The sequence below is a fragment of the Carex rostrata genome, chromosome 6, assembly GCF_964058835.1.
Source record: "Carex rostrata chromosome 6, lpCarRost1.2, whole genome shotgun sequence".
NCBI classification, from domain to species: domain Eukaryota; kingdom Viridiplantae; phylum Streptophyta; class Magnoliopsida; order Poales; family Cyperaceae; genus Carex; species Carex rostrata.
Window position 1 is genome coordinate 7,876,351 of NC_135923.1, and position 20,639 is coordinate 7,896,989.

The 20,639-nt window shown below is 35.4% G+C and overlaps 2 protein-coding genes across 2 annotated transcripts; one reads left to right on the forward strand and one right to left on the reverse strand.

Moving 5' to 3' along the window:
• Positions 1-3,961: 3,961 nt before the first annotated feature.
• On the forward strand, positions 3,962-6,694 carry LOC144555086 (DNA-directed RNA polymerase I subunit RPA12-like). Its single transcript, XM_078303298.1, has 5 exons — positions 3,962-4,182; positions 4,409-4,449; positions 5,764-5,847; positions 6,317-6,373; positions 6,470-6,694. The coding sequence occupies exons 1-5, from the start codon at positions 4,065-4,067 to the stop codon at positions 6,545-6,547; spliced, it is 378 nt and encodes a 125-aa protein (XP_078159424.1). The 5' UTR covers positions 3,962-4,064; the 3' UTR covers positions 6,548-6,694.
• Positions 6,695-10,862: 4,168 nt separating this feature from the next.
• On the reverse strand, positions 10,863-19,096 carry LOC144555100 (putative LRR receptor-like serine/threonine-protein kinase At1g06840). Its single transcript, XM_078303319.1, has 21 exons — positions 18,812-19,096; positions 18,230-18,404; positions 18,001-18,151; positions 17,067-17,138; positions 16,874-16,945; positions 16,373-16,516; positions 16,215-16,286; positions 15,862-15,933; positions 15,484-15,558; positions 15,318-15,386; positions 15,131-15,199; positions 14,912-14,980; positions 14,706-14,792; positions 14,555-14,623; positions 13,899-14,398; positions 13,637-13,792; positions 13,193-13,476; positions 12,556-12,607; positions 12,137-12,387; positions 11,545-11,679; positions 10,863-11,443 (listed from the first exon to the last, which is right to left on the reverse strand). Exons 2-21 carry the CDS (start codon positions 18,330-18,332, stop codon positions 11,081-11,083), a joined length of 2,865 nt encoding a protein of 954 aa, XP_078159445.1. The 5' UTR covers positions 18,333-18,404; positions 18,812-19,096; the 3' UTR covers positions 10,863-11,080.
• Between the last annotated feature and the right edge of the window lie 1,543 nt (positions 19,097-20,639).

The following is a 20,639-nucleotide window of genomic DNA, read 5'->3' on the forward strand; positions in this document are numbered from 1 at the left end:
CCTTTGTTGGGCTAGCATGGACCCCCTCCGACGGTGCATCACGCTCTCCCCACTGGATCTTATCGGAGACGAAATAAGATTGTGCCAGATCGCACCGGATCTCCTCGTCGGATCTCGATGGTGCACCACGCTCTCCTTGCCAGATTTCATCAGAAATGCTGGACTTGCGAGGCAAGATAAGATTGTGCTAAGAACGAGTGACAGAGTCTCATCGAAGAGCGTAAAAGAGAAGAGGCAGAGGTTGTGTAGAGCACGAATATAATTTTGTTTTTTTGCTGATCGGGAGAGAGATGGGTCAAGATGGGATCAAGACAATTAGACTTTAACATATTAATTAACTGTCATAGGTAGTTAACGGCGAAGGAGATAGATAGAGGATTAGAACTGGGGTTGAAATCTCTAATTGTCCACAGCTTTTTGTCCACAGTTTGTCCACAAAAAAACTGTCATTTAACTTGTGCCAATCCTGTAAAATTACTAATTCAATGCTGTAACTTATATAACAAATCTTATAAAAAAACACACTTTAAGTTTCTAACATTCAGCGGGACCACTTTGTGTACTTGCAACTTGCACAACTTGCCAAACTAACTGTACTTGATGCGGGACCACTTGATATACTTCTCTAACTTACAGTTAATGACAGTTTTAAAATCTTCTATAACATTTTAAAATTGAACCACTTATCAAACTTGCAGTTTTTTCAAAATAATCTAGGAAATTATACAAAATTATTTTTTTTGAATCAAATTTTCTTTTTCAAAAATTAAAATTAATTTTAATTTTTTTGAAAAAAATTCATAATTTCTTTTCTTCAATTATTAATATTTATATATGCATCTATATCCTATAAATTAAAACTACACATACTATAAAACATAAAGATGCAAACTATAGAACTTCAATACTGTAAAACATAAAAATGCAAACTATAGAACTTCAATAGTGTAAAATTTTCAAATGTAAACTATAAAACTAACAGATGTAAACTATAAAACTATAAATCTGAAACCTAAAACACTATAAAACTGAGATAAACACACTGCAAAATTTAATACTATAAATTTAAAAGATGTAAACAGTAAAACACACAGATGCAAACTATAAATCATCAATAACATCAAATATTCACAACCACATTGTTAAACATTAGTAACTGTCCACAAAATGAATACTGTAAAATCACACGATAAATACTGTAAAATTAACATGGTAAATACTATAAAATGACAAGATCAATACTCCATATCGCCTCTCTATCATCTATTTTCTCCAGATTTTAACAAGATGAATACTGTAAAATCACAAGATAAATATAGTAAAATTAACAGGGTAAACACTGTAAAATGACAAGATCACTACTCCATTTCGCCTCTCTATCATCACATTCTTTCAAATTTTAACAAGATGAATACTGTAAAATTACAAGATGAATACTGTAAAGTTAACAGAGTGAATACTATAAAATGACAAGATCAATACTCTATATCACCTATCTATCATCTCTTTTATTCAAATTTTCACAAAATGAATACTGTAAAATTACAAGATAAATACTGTAAAATTAACGGGGAAATACTGTAAAATTAACAGATCAATACTCCATATCGCCTCTCTATCATCTCTTTCCTCTAAATTTTCACAAGATGAATACTGTAAAATTAACAGGGGAAATACTATAAAATTAATAGATCAATGTTCACTTACAAAAGTATGCTACAAAGTTTCAGGTACAGCTAGCTGTACTAGTTTAAACCTTGAATCTACTCTCGTCTAAGATTGCAAGTGCACAATCCTATCCGTATAGTATAATAAGGTATCGATCCTCAGGGACGGTATAATTCGATTCTAAATTCTTACTAATCTGAGTTAGGTACTAGAAGTGTGAAAAGTTGGGTTTGGTTTGTTTATATTTCCTAATTTCGAGTGACAATTCAATTAACAGTAAATGAAAGCAATTAAAGGTTTTGGTTTTGAACAATGATAAAAGGCGCTCCCAGGGTTTCAGGTTTCATCCCAAACTTTGCCCTCTCTGGACCTATCATCCGACTCGCATCATCTCTGATGCGACCCGTTTGATGCGACTCGCATCATTTCTGATGAGGGTCGCATGGTCCTCGAGCAGAGCTGACATGTGTTCGTATCTAAGTTGATTTCTTGTGCGAGGCTTCAACCTGTAACTCTCACCTACTGGTATCTGACCTAAATTGATTGTCTGGTTTGCTAGAAGTATCCACAACCTTTCGATAATGGAAAGTTCACCTCTCGGCTACTATTGATCTTAGATCTACTTCAAATACTCAATCACAATTGCAAGAAACATCAAGGTCAAATTACTAGAAGAGATGCTATAGACATCTAACAGTAGACAATCAAGAATCAATCAAGCAATCAATGAATACTCAAACAAAGAATCACACAAGTTCAAACTTAGATCAAAACAACATGCAACTCAAAGACAAAGTTTAGAGACTACATCCTAACCCTAGGAACTAAAGATCTACTCAAGCATGGTGAAAGAAAGCATAAAAAAGAGGGAGAATAGGCAGATCATGATGAAGCTCGAAGATCCAAGGTGGATCGGAGAGGATCTTGCAATCTTCTCTTCTCTTCTTCTTCAAGCAAGCTCCAATCTCTTTCTTCTCTCTTGATCTCTGCTCTCTAAGTGATCTGGAATGTAAAGGGGAAAAAAGCTCCCGAAATTCTGGCATAGGACCTCCTTTTATAGGCAACGGGTCTGACTTGGGGCTTGTCAGGTTCAATTTGAATTGGGCGGCAACTCGTGATGCGACTCGCTTCAGGTGGATGCGACTCGCATCAACTGGTCTTCAAGACTGGAATGAGGGTCGCAAGGCATGAGTGAGGGTCGCATCATATCTTCCTGGAGTCTGCCATTTGCCTGATTTTGCCCGATTTCGCCTGATTCCTGCAAAGTAAGAACCAAAACATAGCAGTACCACATTCTATGGATATTCAATGTAAAATACGCGATTTGGTGGTTTAAAACGCAGATTTTGGTACAAGAATTGGTCGGAACAATAGATCAAATATGGAGATATCAATCAATACTCCAAATCACCTCGTATGTTGCTCCATGCATATGACTCCATTAGCATTGAGATCCTCCAGATCTGTTGCTCCTCTCCTTCTTCTATTGGTTTCGTGATGGAGACTTCGGATAAGTCAAAATCGTAGAGATCTCGAAAGGAAAGGCAATGTTTTGCTTAAAATGTTTATTAGAGGTAATTTCTAAAGATTAAAATCAGAAAGAGAAGGAAGAAGAAGCACCTCTAGGACAACGAAAAAGAAAAGCGTCTTTTGCCTCTTTCATTCTGATCAAGCGGGGTCAGCGGTTGCCCCCTTCCTCCGCCATGGGGTCGTCGCAAGGGAGCAGGGGTGAGGCTATGTGGGGTGAGTCTGAGCGGAGGCGCGATCGAGATCGTTTGAGGCAGATCGTCTAACAGGAGATTTGACAAAGGCGGAAGGGTTGAGAAAAGAGAGTGTGCAGGGAGAGGCCGCTAAGGAGGTGATTCGAGTCGACCGATTGCTGGATCTATCTCCTGAATCAAGTTCGTCGGTGCTGTTGTGAGGTCCAAGTGGTCAAATTCTAAGACGGCAAGCAAGGAGAAAAGAAAGAGGAGAAAACTGACAGTGGTCGTGCATTTATATTTTGTCAAATTAGAAAGAGAAAGATTTCTATTAAAAAATAAAAACAGTTAGATATAATTGGATAAAGTAACGTAGACAAATCGTGAATAAAGGCTGTGGATCATAACTTTTCTCAAGGGTATTACATAGATTCCGCCAAATACAGGTATGTAGGGTCCGATAACTTAAATTTTGAGTTTAGATCCGCAACTTCCGATCAGAATCCGGTCCAATCTTATCGTAGGGGCTTTAATATTCGTTCCAAAAGCAGATCGGACAGTCCAGATCTAAACTCAAATTGAGTTACCTTGGCGATATAAATTTGTAATGGGGCAAAACGCGAGAGAGGATTCGCTTTCGGAAGCTGTATCCGGCACTCACTGCGCTCTCTTCCCTGTAAAATCCGGCGGCGCGCCATGGCCTTTTACGAGGCGAGAGACTTTATGTTCTGCGCTATTTGCGGCACCAGTCTCTCCTTCTCTTCCTCCGACTTCGCTTGTTGCCCCCTCTGTGGGTTCAAGCGCAGCGCCTCAGGTATCTATTTTCTCTCTCTCGACATGCTTTTACTTGTTTCCGTTAGAGTAAATTGTTTTGTTTTCCTCAGTACATATTCACTGTGAATACCAAAAGAAAACTTATTTCCAAAAGAAAAAAAGAGATTCCAATAGAGTTCAAGGAAACATTGTGTTTAAATACAAGGATAAGCAAGCATGCCGAATTATTTTCTTTTAAGTTTCTGATGTAAGAGTTCTAATTGCAGAAATCCAAGGGATAGAGCTCAGTTACACCATCACTGCAGAGGTAGGTTTTTCAATTTGCTCGAGTTCTGATTTCTTCAATCTGTACTTGTCTACATTGAAGCAGTATAGATAGGTTTATCAAACCTAAGAATGCTAATAGGTATCTGGGCTGATAACATGATTGATTCATGAGGTATCATACAACAGATCGTCAGTTGGGGATTATACCAGACTTGCTATTTGTAGTGGTGATTTGAAGGCCTAATTCCTTATATGCCCTTAAACTACAATCGAGTTTCCTATTTCTCCCTCAACACTTTAATTTATCATATTTACCCTTTAACTCTAAAAAGTCTTTCTTATTTACCCATTTTATTAACTACAAGCCAAGTAAATTTAAAATCTCCATTATACCCATCTCTCTTTGTTCTTTGAATTTCATCTCTGATCTTGTCTCTTGTATGATTCTCTATTTTATTTTGTTGTCGTCAGACCAAACATTGAATTTGACTTCAAAGGCTTGTGTTTTGAACTCTCTTTACCACTTCACTTGCACAAGCTCCATTCCTTTGGTGAGCCTTACTATGGTCTATGGATATGTTTCTCTTCCATCTTCTTTATCCATCCTACTTGTATGGACTCTTAAATTGATTTTCAACCCAGATTTTATTTTATTTTATATCACTGCTCTTTATGTATGAAAATATGGATACAAAATCAAACAATCAACAATCAACAATCTCTGATGCAAATTGTGGTTACAATTGACCTGTAAACTAAATAGTACAGCAATCATTGTGCTAAAATTACCAGCAAAATCTCCTCCTGGTTGTCGTGCCCTCTGTGCCGGATTTATCCTAACTATTCTGGTCATTACTAGATTTCAAGTACTGTATCATTTAAGAAGAAAAAAATTAGTTGTACTACCGAGGTTGTAGGGATTCACATGGAGGGAGAGCTTGTGATTTCAGACTTGATAAGTTTCATTTATAATGTCCGTGATACACAGTTAGATATTACTTCTTGTTAAATTAGAGAATGGGAGAGATGAAGAGAGAGGTTTTAAACAAGAACATGTGTATATGTGATCAACAGAGATGAGTGGCCAATTATACCTGTGATATTTACGCTGAACTACTCTTTTCTAGATGAGAACAGACAGAGTCAAACGAAAATAAAATAAAAAAAGTGAAGGTAAGAGGAAGAGGGATAAGGGCTTTTTAGTCATTATCTAAGGGTTAACTTAAAATGTTATAATAGGAGGGTAAATAAGAAAAGCTTTTAAGAGTTGAGAAGCATATAGTAAAAATTGAAATCTCTTTCGTTATTATATTGTCCTTTATCCAAAAGGGATAATTTTCTATTGTTCTTATAGGATATTAGAAGAGAGTTGAAGATTGAACCTTTTGTCATCCTTGAATCAGCTCCAAAGCAGGATGAAACAGTGCAAAGAGCAGTCGTAAGCAATTTATTCATCTTTTTAATTACTAATGATTAGCCAACTGATACTATCTATTTACTGTGAAAATAGGAAATGATCAAAATATCCATGTCAATCTGTACTTATCTACAGCTGTCTCTCCAAATGCACTTTTTTTTGGGTACTATTGTGATTCTTAGGGGTGTATGAGGTGAATTCACATCCTCATTAAGTCACCATTTGAGTTAATTCAGATGACTGTCTGATCAAAATCCAGGCCAATCCAGCCCACGTCTGTAGTGCCCGGGGCTCTTTAATATTTGTGCGGATTTAAATCGGACGGTCCTGATCTCAACCCAAAATTTGAGTTAACTCTGGAAAATGCAAACTCGTATGAGGTACCTCATGGTTTGCAACTGGTATCTCTCAATTCTATGCCTTGCACATATGCGAGAACATAGTTTTTTCATGCTATTTTTGCTAAATTTTGTCCATTCTTGTCCCATAGGTAAATGAATCATGTCCCAAATGCCAACATCCCCAGCTCGAATACTACACTAAGCAGGTTTGTTAGCATGGCTTAAACTTTTATATTTACTTTTTTATCTCTCCTTTGTTTTATTTATTTGAGAAATTAATCTTTCGAAATATTAAATTACAGTTACGCTCAGCTGATGAAGGCCAAACTGTATTTTATGAGTGCCCCGAATGCAGATACAAGTTTTCACACAACACTTGAGAAATGTCTTTTGTGAAGCAATTTTTTTTAATTATCCTTTTTTTTGTTGAGATTTGCTAGTTTTTCTCAAGTAACAACTATCACATCTAAAACTCTCTTTGAGATGACTTTTGCTCTTAATATATATATGTCTGGATAGCCATAAAACTTTCGGAGTGATGTTCGCATGGTGCATTGTGTTCCACCATAGAATATTTGTCCGTATATGGATCCATTCTACTAATGCGACTTGATCACTTGCTCTTTGTTATGGGTGATCTCTTAACAATAGTATGACTTTGCATTGGCCTCTCTGTTTCTTAATTTTATGTTATTTCAGCGCTTATAGATCTCATATTAGATTAACCACCGAACAAGCTTGTAATATTTTTGGCACAATACCCTGTAATTTGGGTTTCAGGTTTGTAATATACTCTTGAGGGAATTCATTCGTGCACTACTCTTAATGCACCTTCATAGTCGCCTATGAATTTAAATGAATTCAGCTTCTGAGATGCTGGAATAATGTGATGTTTTCTTATTGCCAAGTTTCCAAAATAGAGGAAGTATTGGCTGCTGCTGCCCGCTGCAAATCTTTAAACATATATATATGCATCATCAAGAGGAAGATTGTGGCGGGAGGGAAGCAATGATGATAGAGGTTGCAAAGATCTTCTTTGGTTCCGCTTGAAGCAAGATAAAATATACAACTTTGGAACAGCAATGGCCATAAAGTTAGTAAAGAGACTCCAGGAATAATTTAATATACTGAAATATGTTCAAACTTTAGGGCTAAATCTTAGGAAAAAAAGAAATAGAGCATTGATCTAAATTAAATTTCAAGGGTACATCCAGCAAGTTCGTAGTGAAATTTGATAATGATGTTTATATATTTGGTTATTTTTGAAAGACATTTTATCATCAATTGATCAAGAAATTGCGCTGTAATTTTAGACTTTGCTATATGACACATGATATCATTTAGAGCACTTCTGAAATTTGGACTTTGTTGAATGGGTGAGGCTATGCTAATATGCATATTATTGGATTGACTGTATTATGCATTTATATTTTTATTTTCAAAGTTTAAACGGTCGATTCGAAGTGTTAAACATGATTTTCAAATAAAAATATATTTGAAGATCAAATTTTACATTTTGTTATATTTTTTTTACTATTTTTAGATAAGTAAAAAGCCACTACTTTTGGATAGTCTGGAATTTCAAATCAAGTGAGTTTCTATCTATCTAAAAAAATAGTAAAAAATTCTAAAAAATATAAAATTTGGTTGTAAGTACATTTTCATATAAAGATTACATTGAACGGTTCAGATTGATTGTTTGAAATTTAAAAACAAAGATTGAATTCATGGCGTGGGGCATGTATATATAACATGCATGTTACCATATCCTCACTCTGGTTATAGGTTTTGCCAAACTAGTTAGAAATGCTATATTTTGTCCAAACTTAAATGCTGTCTCCAATTTTTGAACAAATTTGGTTCACCAATTCACTGGAGGCATACTTCCAGTTATTACTCAACAATTTCAACAAGGCTCTTATGCAAAAACCGAAACAACATTCTTGTGGGAGTTTATTAAGGAATTTGCAAGGGGTCCGTAAAGAGAGCTAACAACCTCGATCTTTTCAGGTACGGTCAATCATAAATAAGTAATGTTATTATATATGTAATATTTAAATTGAGAGTAGTAACGACATATTTCGATTGAATATACTTACGGTATATTGCAGTCGTTAAATTTTGAACATGCAAAACTAGTATTGGATATTCACACCTCGAACTAGACATCAACAATTGCAATGAATTGACTACAATAAAGACATTTGGGTGACAATAGAGGTGCGACTTTAATGGATATAAAATGATAATAGTGTTGACACGGAAGAGCACTGATTTCCACTACAATGGAGAAGTCATATAAGCATATCAAACATATCGTGTAAGTTCGAGGCCTTGGGTAGGGGGTGAAGGCTATGTGACCACATGCAAAGCCTCAATAGCTGTAAGTTCGAGGCCTTGGGTAGGGGGTGGTGCAAGCTCAAGGTCTGTACCAACAGCCTGTCCCGCTTAAGAATGTCTAACTCTTTGCCATCTTAACCAAATAAATAATTCGGCTAACAATATAATACTGATTGACAGTGTCCGAATCGCACCGTTTCAACATTTTCAACCAATAGATTGAACTCATCGTTCCAACTTCCAACAACAAACCATGACAACATCTGAGACTCTTCAACAGATCTTCATAACATCTTGGACGCATCAACACGACGGAATGACACTTACAGCAACGTTTCCATGAAAGCTACAATCATTACATACGCTTCAGTATTTTGGCCATAACTTATTCATACAAGCTCCAATTAATGTGATTCAAAGTTTTGTGAAAAGTTGACAACAAGCTCTACAATATTTATGTCATATGTTCTTCCATATTTAGAACATAACATGGTCAAAATGGCACACTAACAAGGTAACAACTTTTGGAGGATTCTACCATTAATTAGTTAGGTGAGAGTTATGAGTGTGTTTTAAATTTAGTCAAAATGGATGGTTGTGTTCAGTCTTCTAAGCTGTGTTTTGTAGTCTCTAGATAGTAATTAAGAAAGTAGAAAAAGTAGTTGGAGTAGTATTAATGTTTAGATGGCTTTTGACTGGTATTATGAAGCTATGAAAGAAGTCAAACTCATTTTGTAAGGCAGCTTCGAAATATTACGAATTTTATCAAGTTGAGTTTATCTCATCTTTCCTCTATTGAGTTGAACTTTGCTCCTCTTCGAGTACTGTATTAGTTGAACTAGCTTGTGTCATTGTGAATCTTATTAGCCAGGCCGTATCACTAAGAATCTCTAGGCAAATTCCAACTATAATCCAAAAATATTGTGATCTATTACCATGATTTCTCAATGGATCACGAACATTAATTCTCCAAATCGATTACTTATGATGTAGTTTTCACAATAATATGTATCGTTACCCTGCTAATATTTCAATTGAAAGTACTGACAACATATTTCGATTGAATGTACCGACGACGTATTGAAGTTATTAACCCATGAACAATGCAACTTTTTTATTTCAACAAAGTTTGCTCTGAACGAACCTAGATACATAATACAAGGGCTACTTCGAGCACTCATATCAATTTTGTGATCTTATCATTCGATTTAAATGCTATTACATAACTTCATATTTAACCCATCGTGGATGTAGTCCGAAACAAAATTGTGTAACAAGTAACAACCCCAATTACTACCAAGAGAAAGAAACAAGAACGAAATAGAAATTTCTATTAATTTTGGTAAATTGGTACAATGGGTTGGCCAAGCCCATTGAAAGATAAAAACATAAAATTCCAAACAACAAATAATTTGATTATTCACCACCCTAACACATTCACTTCTCTGCCTTATATAGGTTACAACGGAAAAGCAGTAAATTGATTAACGGATCTTTCAATTAACATATCTGATTCAATAAGCCAACTAACTTCAACTGTCTTCAGAATTGACCCGTTTGGCTGACCCGGGTCATGACAAATTGAGTGTATGAACTTAAAGGTTCATTTCTCTGTATTCAATTATGTGTACTTTTACATATATATAAGTCTAATAACTAGCTTAATCTAACCTAATTAACTATCTAACCCTGGTAAAGAGTGGAAGCTTCTTCTGCTGATGACTGATGAGCTGTACTGACAGAGGGAATATCAGAGAGAAATCTCCAACGGCATCAGCAGGTTTTGTGTTGAAAACTCATCCAGTTATAACAGAAATGGATCTGTCCATTACTTGGTTAACATTGAGCAAAACAAGGTTTGTGGCTACATTTTTTTTAGCACGGCGTAGGTTTGGTGGTTCTTCTAATAAATGCCGTAATTTGTGAGGAATATCTTGTTGTCTTAACTCTAGGTATATTTAGCCACAATTCTATGCAATTTTTTTTTTATATATAATATGTATATTTTGATTTAAATCGGCTTTATGGACTATGCTAATGATATTTTTTTAGCACTCATCTGGAGAATTAATGTTCAGATACAGCTAAAGTTTAGTGGCGTTCTAACAATGTTGTATATGAAAAATGGAAGTATGAAATTATCCTAGGCCTGACTCCACGTTACTTGCACCGATCTAAAAAATTTAGTCGTTCAGATTAAAATCTGATGCTGCATAGGCAGACCGCAGACCACACATATACCCATAATTGCATGGGTAAGGTTTGATCTGAATCGTCAGATCTAAAAATGAATGGTTCAGATCTTAAGAGTCCACAGACATAGATGCAATATTCATATCATAGGCTTGATAGCTGTTTTGGCAGTCATTTGTTTTATAGCTCCTTTATTACCTTTAATTACATCCTAAGAGTACAACACAGTCTATCAGCAGATGTCAAATTGAAAGACCAAATTCCAATGTACACAACCAGAAATGCAAACCATTACCCTGTGCTAACACAATATGCCAACTGTTTTCTCCGGCCATGCTGTTGTTACAAACAACAATGCATGAATTTTACCACCACCAAAATCACCTCGGTGTTATACTTGGCATGGCGCCACTAAGGAGGTTACTACCTGAAACATCTGACGAAGAAACAAACGGGTGCTGATGGTGCTCCACATTCAGAGACGAAGACGAACTGGGAGTCCCCTTCTTGGCATAGTCTGACGATGACAAGGAATCCGATATACCAAGCTCACCGTCAGGCATCAGGCGCCAGATGGTCTCCAGCTCTCTGACAACTTCCTTCATTGATGGCCGCTCATTGGTATCATCCCGGCAGCAGCTTAGGGCCAGTGCAGCAAATTTCTGGATACATTCAACTGTGTATGAGCCCATATTGCTGTCTACGACTGACAAGATGTGGCCTGACTGGGAAGCCATCATAACCTGTAATTCCAGAGAAGAAAAATACAATACATTTGTTTACTTCGGGAAATATTGCCGGATACAATCAGAAATTTGAATCTTCTTATGAATATATTGCTTGCCTCTCTAACTATGTTTTTGCCATAAGTAATTGGTTGCATTCCTGTCAAAAGCTCCAGCAACACAACACCAAGACTGTACACATCGCTTTTATCAGTGAGCTTGTGTGTTAAGAAGTACTCTGGATCAAGATAACCCTGTCGTGATACATGAACAGCACATATTAAGCAAATGTTGGAGATTATGGTTATAAAATAAAAAAAAATTAGGACATTCTACAGACTGGATTATTTAACCTTCTTTTTGTATGTTAGAGAAAGGAGTACAAGATCGGCCATACTGGTAGCCGTCCTTTTTAGCCATTTCTGTACTTTTTTTTTCATTGTTTCTTCTTAAACTGGTCTATCTTTGTTTAATTGCAGAATTGATAGTAAATTCAACATAGAATGAGTCAAGTTCAAGAAAATGAGGCATTATGCACAGTAGAGGGGTTAGGGTTGATTGATGTAAAAAAAAATAGATTAAATTCATTTGTAAACCCAACTCACACTTCAAAGGTTAAATCCCACATCAGTACATAATTGATGAAACTTTGGATCCAATCAACAGTTTATTATTTCAACTATAACACAATCTAAAAACTTGTCTACTCACCGGTGTCCCTTTGACAACAGTTGAGACATGACTAGGTGCATCCCCCTCGATATTTGGCACTGGCGCAAGGCGTGAGAGACCAAAATCAGCAACCTTTGCCACCATTTTCGAATCCAGCAATATGTTGCTTGCTTTAATGTCACGGTGAAATATAGGCGGGTCTGCTTCCATGTGTAGGTACAGTATGCCCCTTGCAGAGGCCAATGCAATCCTTAGCCTAGTTGAAAAACTCAGTGGTTCCTTGCGTTTACCTGTTAGATGACAATTATTTAGTTTAAAACTATAATTAAGGCCAGAGCTCATAAGATTTAGAGGTACACAACCATACACAGTTTCTGTTTGTTGACCAATTTTTTTGTTCAGTTCAGATATGATGTAAAATAAAGTAGAAAAATATCAAGAAGAAAAGGTACACTAACCAGAAAGATGATCACGCAAAGTGCCATTCGGCATGAACTCGTACACAAGCATCTACAAGAGGAAATTGGATAATCAGTCAATACTTTGTTTTTATCATTTTTTGACAAAAGATGAGACCAAATTACTCTAATCATAGGCAAAAAAAAGCCAAATCATTGAAGAAGAGGGCCACTGTAAAATAGTCAAAAAAATTCAGAACCTACTGTAGCAAAATATAATATTAGCCCAGAAGCCCTAGAAAGCTGAAGGATCCCACTTATAACAGAAAATAAGAGTTATAACAAGATAGGACATATTTTAGAAGGTCCCTGCATCACGAGAAATATTACAAAGAAGCCCCTTCCATTTCTTTCATTTACATATAAACCTCCTTTGTTGCAGTATCAAATTGACTTTGTAGTAATAAGTATAGGAACCTTGAGAGCTATCGAATTTGCACATTATTACAACCTACAAGAATCTGATCCAATGCAACAGAAAGGAGAAAACCTTCAATTTAGCTGATTATTATATTTTATTTGAAATAACACTTGACCAAACTAGACTACAGGGGATAACCATACTAATGAACAAACATGAACTTTTACTACTATAAGGCACTAACTGTATTAAATGAGAAAAAGAAAAAAGATATACTTGCTCATCTTCTTCATCACAGTAACCCAGCAAAGCAACAAGGTTGCGGTGGTGTAATCTTGAGAGCAACTCAATTTCTGTAAAGAACTCTTTTGAACCTTGTAAAGAGCCTTGTTGTGCACGTTTTATAGCTACCACTGTTCCATCAGCCAAGATTCCTTTGTACACTTTGCCATACCCTCCTTGGCCAATCTGAGCAGAGTTGCTGAAGTCATTTGTAGCATGCGCCATCTCTTCAAATGTAAAACTTTTCAATCCATCAATTTTCATTGGTATTCTTGATACTGCACATTTTGAGGAAAATATTTTGTCAATGAAAATCCTTCTCCAAACAAACAGAAGGCAAAAAAGTGGAGAAGAAACAAGGAATAATATTCTGAGTGATTGCAATAGCTGAAGCCTGAGACGGTAACCAAAATACACAAAATAAGAGCATGTGCTAACCAGATTTTTTCTTCGAAACTGTGCGATATTTTGCATTTCTTCTCATGATAATTATGGTTAAAAATGTAGCCACAATAGCTGCACCAGCAAATGCCCCCAAGGCAATACCCACGACAGCTCCAGTGCTTAGACCAGATTTCTTATTACTTTGATACACTACATTAATGGAATTGAACAAGAATTAGCAGTAATTACATCAGCCATTAAACTCTTCTGCAGTTGTGTAACAAAAATGATTGATGAATTAAACATATATTCTCACAGAAACTGTAGAAACCCTCGGTGAAGTTGAGAAGTTCATAGGGACCATATATATCTGAATCGGGAATCAACCAACCAGTAAACATGTCTTTTATCCGATCTAATTCATGTTCACTAAATTGCGTGTTGTTTCCATCAGGGAAGAACTTCAAATTCATCTTAAGCCTCGGCCCCTCTTCCCACATAAACGACTGAATCTCCAATTGATACAGTGATATTACCAGCCCATTTGTTAAATAGCCCCTAAAATCATCGTTATAAGGACGAAAATCGGTAAAACCAGGACTCTTTAACCGGTACCCAACTGTAAATGGAATAGAACAGAAACAGGTGAAAGGGGAGTAGGGGTTGATTTCATAATCCATGCTGGAGCAAGGGCCACAGTTGGCGGTGGTGTCATTGCTCGCGATACCTCCTGATACATTTACAGTCTGGACCCCACAATACGGCCTTACCGCATTGAGTAGGTTTGCATTTGTACATACAGGATTTCCAGACAGCCTGAAAATATAATGAGTATTAGCCTCATAGACACTAAAATGAAAAGATTAAGAACACAAACACATTACTCACATTTGGCACAATCAAGTGCATTGAACTATAAAGATGAATAAAAGGTTAATTTTACATGATAAAGATGAATGTAAAGCATCTCACATGAGGGTAACATTGCGAGGAGCATTGATAGAGGTTGATGCATTTGTGAGATCATTGTTTTGAAAATCCCTGAAAGCGTAAAGATTTTGTCAGATTCTTATAATTAAACATAAATAATAGATAAAGATATGTCAAACTATTAAAATCTTACAAAATAAGGGTACTGTTTGCAGCGAATGACATGCCCTGCCAGATATTGGATGGAACTGTACCACTTAGATTGTTGTCATCAAGAGACCTGCAGCAGATAACTTATTATCAATCATGACATAAAATAGGCAAGTGTAGTTACAAATTCACATAGAATTAATAATGAGATCTATTGTAGTAAATAACAACAGAAAAATGAATAATTACAAGCTCTGAAGCTTAGGGAGTCCAGAGAAGTCAGGGATGGTCCCATTTAGTAGGTTGTGAGAAAAATCACTGCAAGAAATTGACAAGTAACAAATAACCAAGATAAGCATTTTGTTGTTGGCCATATAGATATACTTCAGTACTCATAAAAGGGAGAAAATCACACTTTAAGAAAAAATAATTAATATAATACTGGAAAGAAAGTCCTTCAATTCATACACTGTGGTGATATTTGTAGAAAGTTTATTCGTCGGTATCGATCCTGTTAACTGGTTCCAGCTAAGATCTCTGCAACATGATAATTAACAAAAAAGATCAGAATAATGGTAACTATATGTTCTTGTATATTACAATAAACAAAATGAAAGGGTCAAATGGATGCACTAAAACAGAAACTTGGACTTACATATAGCCAATTTGTGGAATGGTGCTGAGATCAGGTATGGTTCCTTGTAAGCTACAATTTCTCAGACTCCTGAAAACAAAACAAACCATTTAGATATCCTGATATTTGAATTAGTAGGATTCATATATTCAAATGGCATTAAAGGGGAAAAGAACAAAGAACTTGCATCTTCAGAAGTTTGCTCATATTCTGATACGATTGTGGTATTGATGACCCTGAGAAATTATTGTTGTCAAGCTGGCTGCAATTTTTGGAGAAAGAAATTATGACCCAAGTCAGCATGAAAACAAATGAAATAACTAAGTTCATAAGTAAAATTGTTTTTATATTACTTTGATTCGTACTCAAGTAGCAAATATTTTTAATGTAATATATTTAAGAAGCAAATAATTGAAGAGATAAACTGAAGAATAAATTATGTCACGATGTTACCAACTAATATTCAAGCCTGGCCACTAAATACCATATTAAATTGGATGAAAAAAAAGTTCCTTGGTTTTAGAATCCTGAACCGAGATTACTTTTTTGGTGTGATATGACGTACATGATCAGAAGGCTTGGCATTTCAGACAGCTCTTTAGGAAGATAGCCTGATAGATTATTGTTATCCAACAATCTGCAAAAAAAAAATATATATATTAAAATATGTTTAAAGCAGAGAGATACAAAAAACTAGCCCTCCATAAATCTCTATGAGAAATTGGTAATATACTGTCAATACAAGCTTTTTATGGATGATCACACGTCAAAGTTTAGTTCTGGAGCTTCAATTTAAATTTTTTGGGCACAGTCCAAGACAAGCACAAAAGAAACCGCATAAAACAAAAGGATAAAAACTGACAACCTGTTAGGTACCAGTGCACTTAAAAGTTGAAATTAATAATAATAGATACTTACAAGTGAACAAGATTGGGTAGTCGGGATAGCTCGGGTGGAATTTGACCGCTGAGTGAATTGTTGTTCATGTGGCTGAAAGAAGACATTCAAGTTATTATTTCCCAAAAAAAATTGAACTCATATGTTTATGAAAGAACACAAACCAAAGTTTTACTCACAAATGCTTTGTCGTGTTCAAATTGGCAAACGATGTCGGTATGGGCCCAGATATGTGATTCTGGTCAATTTGTATCCTATTCAAGTTTCGGAGGTAACCGATTGAGGCTGGCAGTGAACCGCTCAGCTGGTTACCGTTCAATAACCTGCAAAAAGAAAGAATATTGTGACATATATATTAATAAAAAATGCATAAACAAGGAGTGCCTCACCAGCCAGGTTATTTAGTACCGGTAATGTGGTACTGGTGTGTTATGGGTGTGGTGCTGTCAAGGGTTCAATTAACAAGCAAAGTAATGAATTTGGTAATATACCAGATCTGGAAGCTACAGGATGAGCACGGCTACTTTATTTTACCGTAATCCAAGACAACAGCCTAGGTAAACCAGGCATGAAACATGGCTAAGAATGTTATGAGCAATGCGCATGAAGGCAATAAAAGGACGCCATGCAAGGTAGTTTAAAAATGCATTGTGTGATTGATGAGTAAAGATTACACTTACAGTAGATACAGTGAACTTATATTCCCAACTTCATCAGGTATGCTTCCAGTAAGTTGGTTCCACATAAAATCTCTGGAGAGATAGAGAGAGAGAGAGAGAGGGTGCGTAAGTACTACATTGAAGGGCTATAATATTGAAGGGAAATGTTTGACTTTTTGTAAGGATACTTTGACTAAGATTTCTGTTCACTTACAAAATTTTCATATAAGTCAAATTACCAAGAGCAGGAGCCAAAGTTCCAGATAAATTCATCTTTAGAAGCTGTCTGCAATAGAAGAGCAGATAAATACTTATGGTCACTGCAACCTTGTCTTATGTGTATTACAAATGTATGGACCATGCATATAGTAGGAAGTAAATTGCAAGCCAGAAGAAGAACAAAGCCAGTAAACTTGACACTATCTTTTACTTTTGTAGTTTTGAAGTAACAAACACTTCTCCATTTTTGGCTGTTTTGGGTATATCAAATTGCAATGTTATTTCAAAAAGTTCAGAACAATCCTCTATTGAGGACTAAACAAACTTATTTCCAAACTAAAGTGATTGATATCCATAATTCCATATTATAAAACAAAAATGTAAATATAGAAAAAAAGCATTATGGTATTCCCAAAGTTAAAAAATCGTTGTAGAAGAAGATGCTAGCAAACCTAACATAATAACCCGCATACCATACTGAGGAGGCTTACCCCACCGATTTCCATAGAAGTTAACGATTCAAACAAAATCAACTGGTGATCTGACAAAACTGCAACTTAAAATGATCTGACCCAAATTACCCAAGAGCACCCTAAGTTTAACTAAACTGGACATTACATGAAACCAATTGACCAACCTGACCTGTGTAATCACCAATCGTTTAAACTTTAAAGCAAGCCTATAAGTGTTTGGCATCAGTACTGAAAGTTATTACAGAGATGAGACTGACAAAGACGAATTAATACCATTCAGATTTCAATAGAAAGAGCTCAATGGGTGTACATGCATATTTTTGGTTATGAAAGATCAAATTATCTGAACCACATCTGAAATTCTTGGGAAGAAAACGAGTGGAAATAGTGACTGGTAACATAAAGCATTAGATATTGCTAAATTTGCACTAAACTAATTGTAAGTTTTGAACGTACAGTTCTTGCACGTGCAGGTAGCCATCTGACAATGTGGTATTGTAACATATAACTCCAGTCCAATTTTTGTTGCACGGATCTCCACTCCCCCAATTTTTCAAGTGGTCTGCTGGGTCAACTAGGTTCCCTTTTATATCATTCAATGCATTTACTGCATTTCAGGAGAAAACACAGAAAGTCAATTTTACTCTACCAAAGGTCAGTAAAAAAGGTGAAAAAAGAAGTTCACCTTCATTTGGATCAAGGATTTGTGCCTTGGTTAGTTGCAAATGCAGAGAAGATATTATGGCTAGAAAGGGAATTATTAGAACAAGCCACTTGCTTCCTGTCATCTAAATCGTGGTTTTACGAAGCTTTCTAGAATTTCCAATTCAAGTCCCTTGTGCCAAAGATCACACCTCCACCTGATAAATAACAGGTCAATTGTTATAATATGCCAGTGTTACTTGGGGGTTACAAGAGGTGTCAGGCATTGTACTAACATAAGACAAAATATGGTTGTGTGCAACAAATGATGCAGAAATAATGCATGTAATCACCCCAGAAATGAGAGAAACTGTGAATGATATTCATAAAGTTTGTGGGTACAGCTTTGCTGCATGATTTAAGGTGCTCGATGAAATGCTCCTTAGCCCAGCCGCCATGTGTAAAAGAAAAATTGTATGCTTTGATATAACGATCTAGGATTAAAATCAGTATTCAGATCAAATACTTAATCCCACTTCAGTTTCACTGGTTAACGAAATTAATTATAGCAGCATGAATTTCTACGCTACTGGAATTTAAACAAACAAAACATAAAAGGGCATACCAGTGGAGGAACAGAAGCAAAGCACAAACGCAAGCCCCAATGAGGCGAATTAAACCCCGATAATGAAACTGAAAGCTAACAACAAAAGAAGTAGATTTTTCTCAGCCGTGCGAGTCTGACTTGGTCGTTTGGGGAACACTGATAGAGACAAAAGAGACCTCATCCAACTTTGCAATCGAGTTATTAAATTCATGAAAGCGGACTATATTGTCCAAATTGGAGGCGAGTTGGTGGGAAATTTAATTCTCAGTGATTGATTTGCGTTTATATTTGTAAGACAAGCTCAGCGATTGGAGAGGGATAGTGAAGGTTGAAAGTAAGACAAAAACAAATAAAAAGTACGACGGTTGAACTTGGCATGGACAGTGAGCAAGTGGGATCCGTATCACCCCAGGTACCTGAGGTGCAAGAAGAAAATATGAACCGTTATTTTAGCTTGACACAAATCTCAAAGCAGACCCCCACAGTCATCATAGGGACCGGATTGAGTTGGATATGGATGTAATTAATCTCAAACGTTCATTTTTTAAAATTGTACCTCAGGTACCTGGAGGGACTCGGACTCGAGCAAGTGAACGTCAGACCTTGCTTTTATGCTGTTTGGTCCAATGAAAATATTATATGATGTAAGACTAGTTCCCAGTACATTGTAGATAATAGATATAATAATATGGATAAGGGTTCCGATTCCCAAAACCTCTGTGCTCTATTATGAACAGTTTGTTTTCATTAATTCAAAATCTAAATTCTAAACAACAATTATGAACCATTTGTCTTAATTTATTTCCCAATAATAATATTCATGTTGAAAATAAAAAATCTCAAAAATCAATGGTCTATTGTGATTAAATTCATCGCCGAGCTTTTTACCTTTTAATTTTGCATAAAAAAAACTCCGCATTTTATGATTGTTAACGTAAATACACTATTTGGGAAATAATACAATATATATTTTTTTAAATCCAGGTAGAGACTATGGTGAAAAAATAAGATAATGTCACCGCCAGGTATTGGTGGATGAGAAGATGCAAATACGCTGTGTTTGAAATCACTAGAGTTTAATATAACGTTTCATACATATTTTTTATTTGATATTACTTCTCGTGTCTTTTCTTTTTGTCCACATATTTCTTTATCGATGCTTAATTGCAGAAAGGGTAAAATATAAATTAAAATTTTGTTCACAAAGATTAATATAAGTTAACTTATTTTAATAACTATTGATGGGAATCACATCTGCAACCTATTTTTCTGAAAATTTTATTTTGTGTTTCTAACTCAGAATTGGTCGTTTTGTGATTACCAAACGACAAAGAAATGTGGAGTTTACTGGAATTGTATAATCACCTGAATTGAAGGGTCTTCTTCAATTCAAGGTTGGAATAGTAGTAACCTGTAACATCAATGTTGTAAAAACAAGGAACAAATGTATAATATGAAATAAATACAATAAAGGTAATTATTGTAATTAATGTTTTGAGTAATGTAGCAACTAGATAAGAAATAAACCCACATATAAAAAAGAGTTATATAAAATAATAAAAACATAACTCATAATCAAATATTTAGGAAGTTAACAAATTAGTTTCAAGATATAAGAAGGCGAACTCTTTTCTCCATTCCAACTGATTTTTCTTACACTAACGATAGCAAATAAAACTGAGAATGAATAATATTTTCCTTTGCGAGAAAAACATCTCTCAAGTTCAGCGTAGTAAAAAAACGGCCGATTAATAGTTGGCAGCGATCAGATTGTTATGAGTTTTTTTTACTAATCAATTAATTATTTTTAGTTATGATTGATTATTTCTAATTATTTCATATTAAT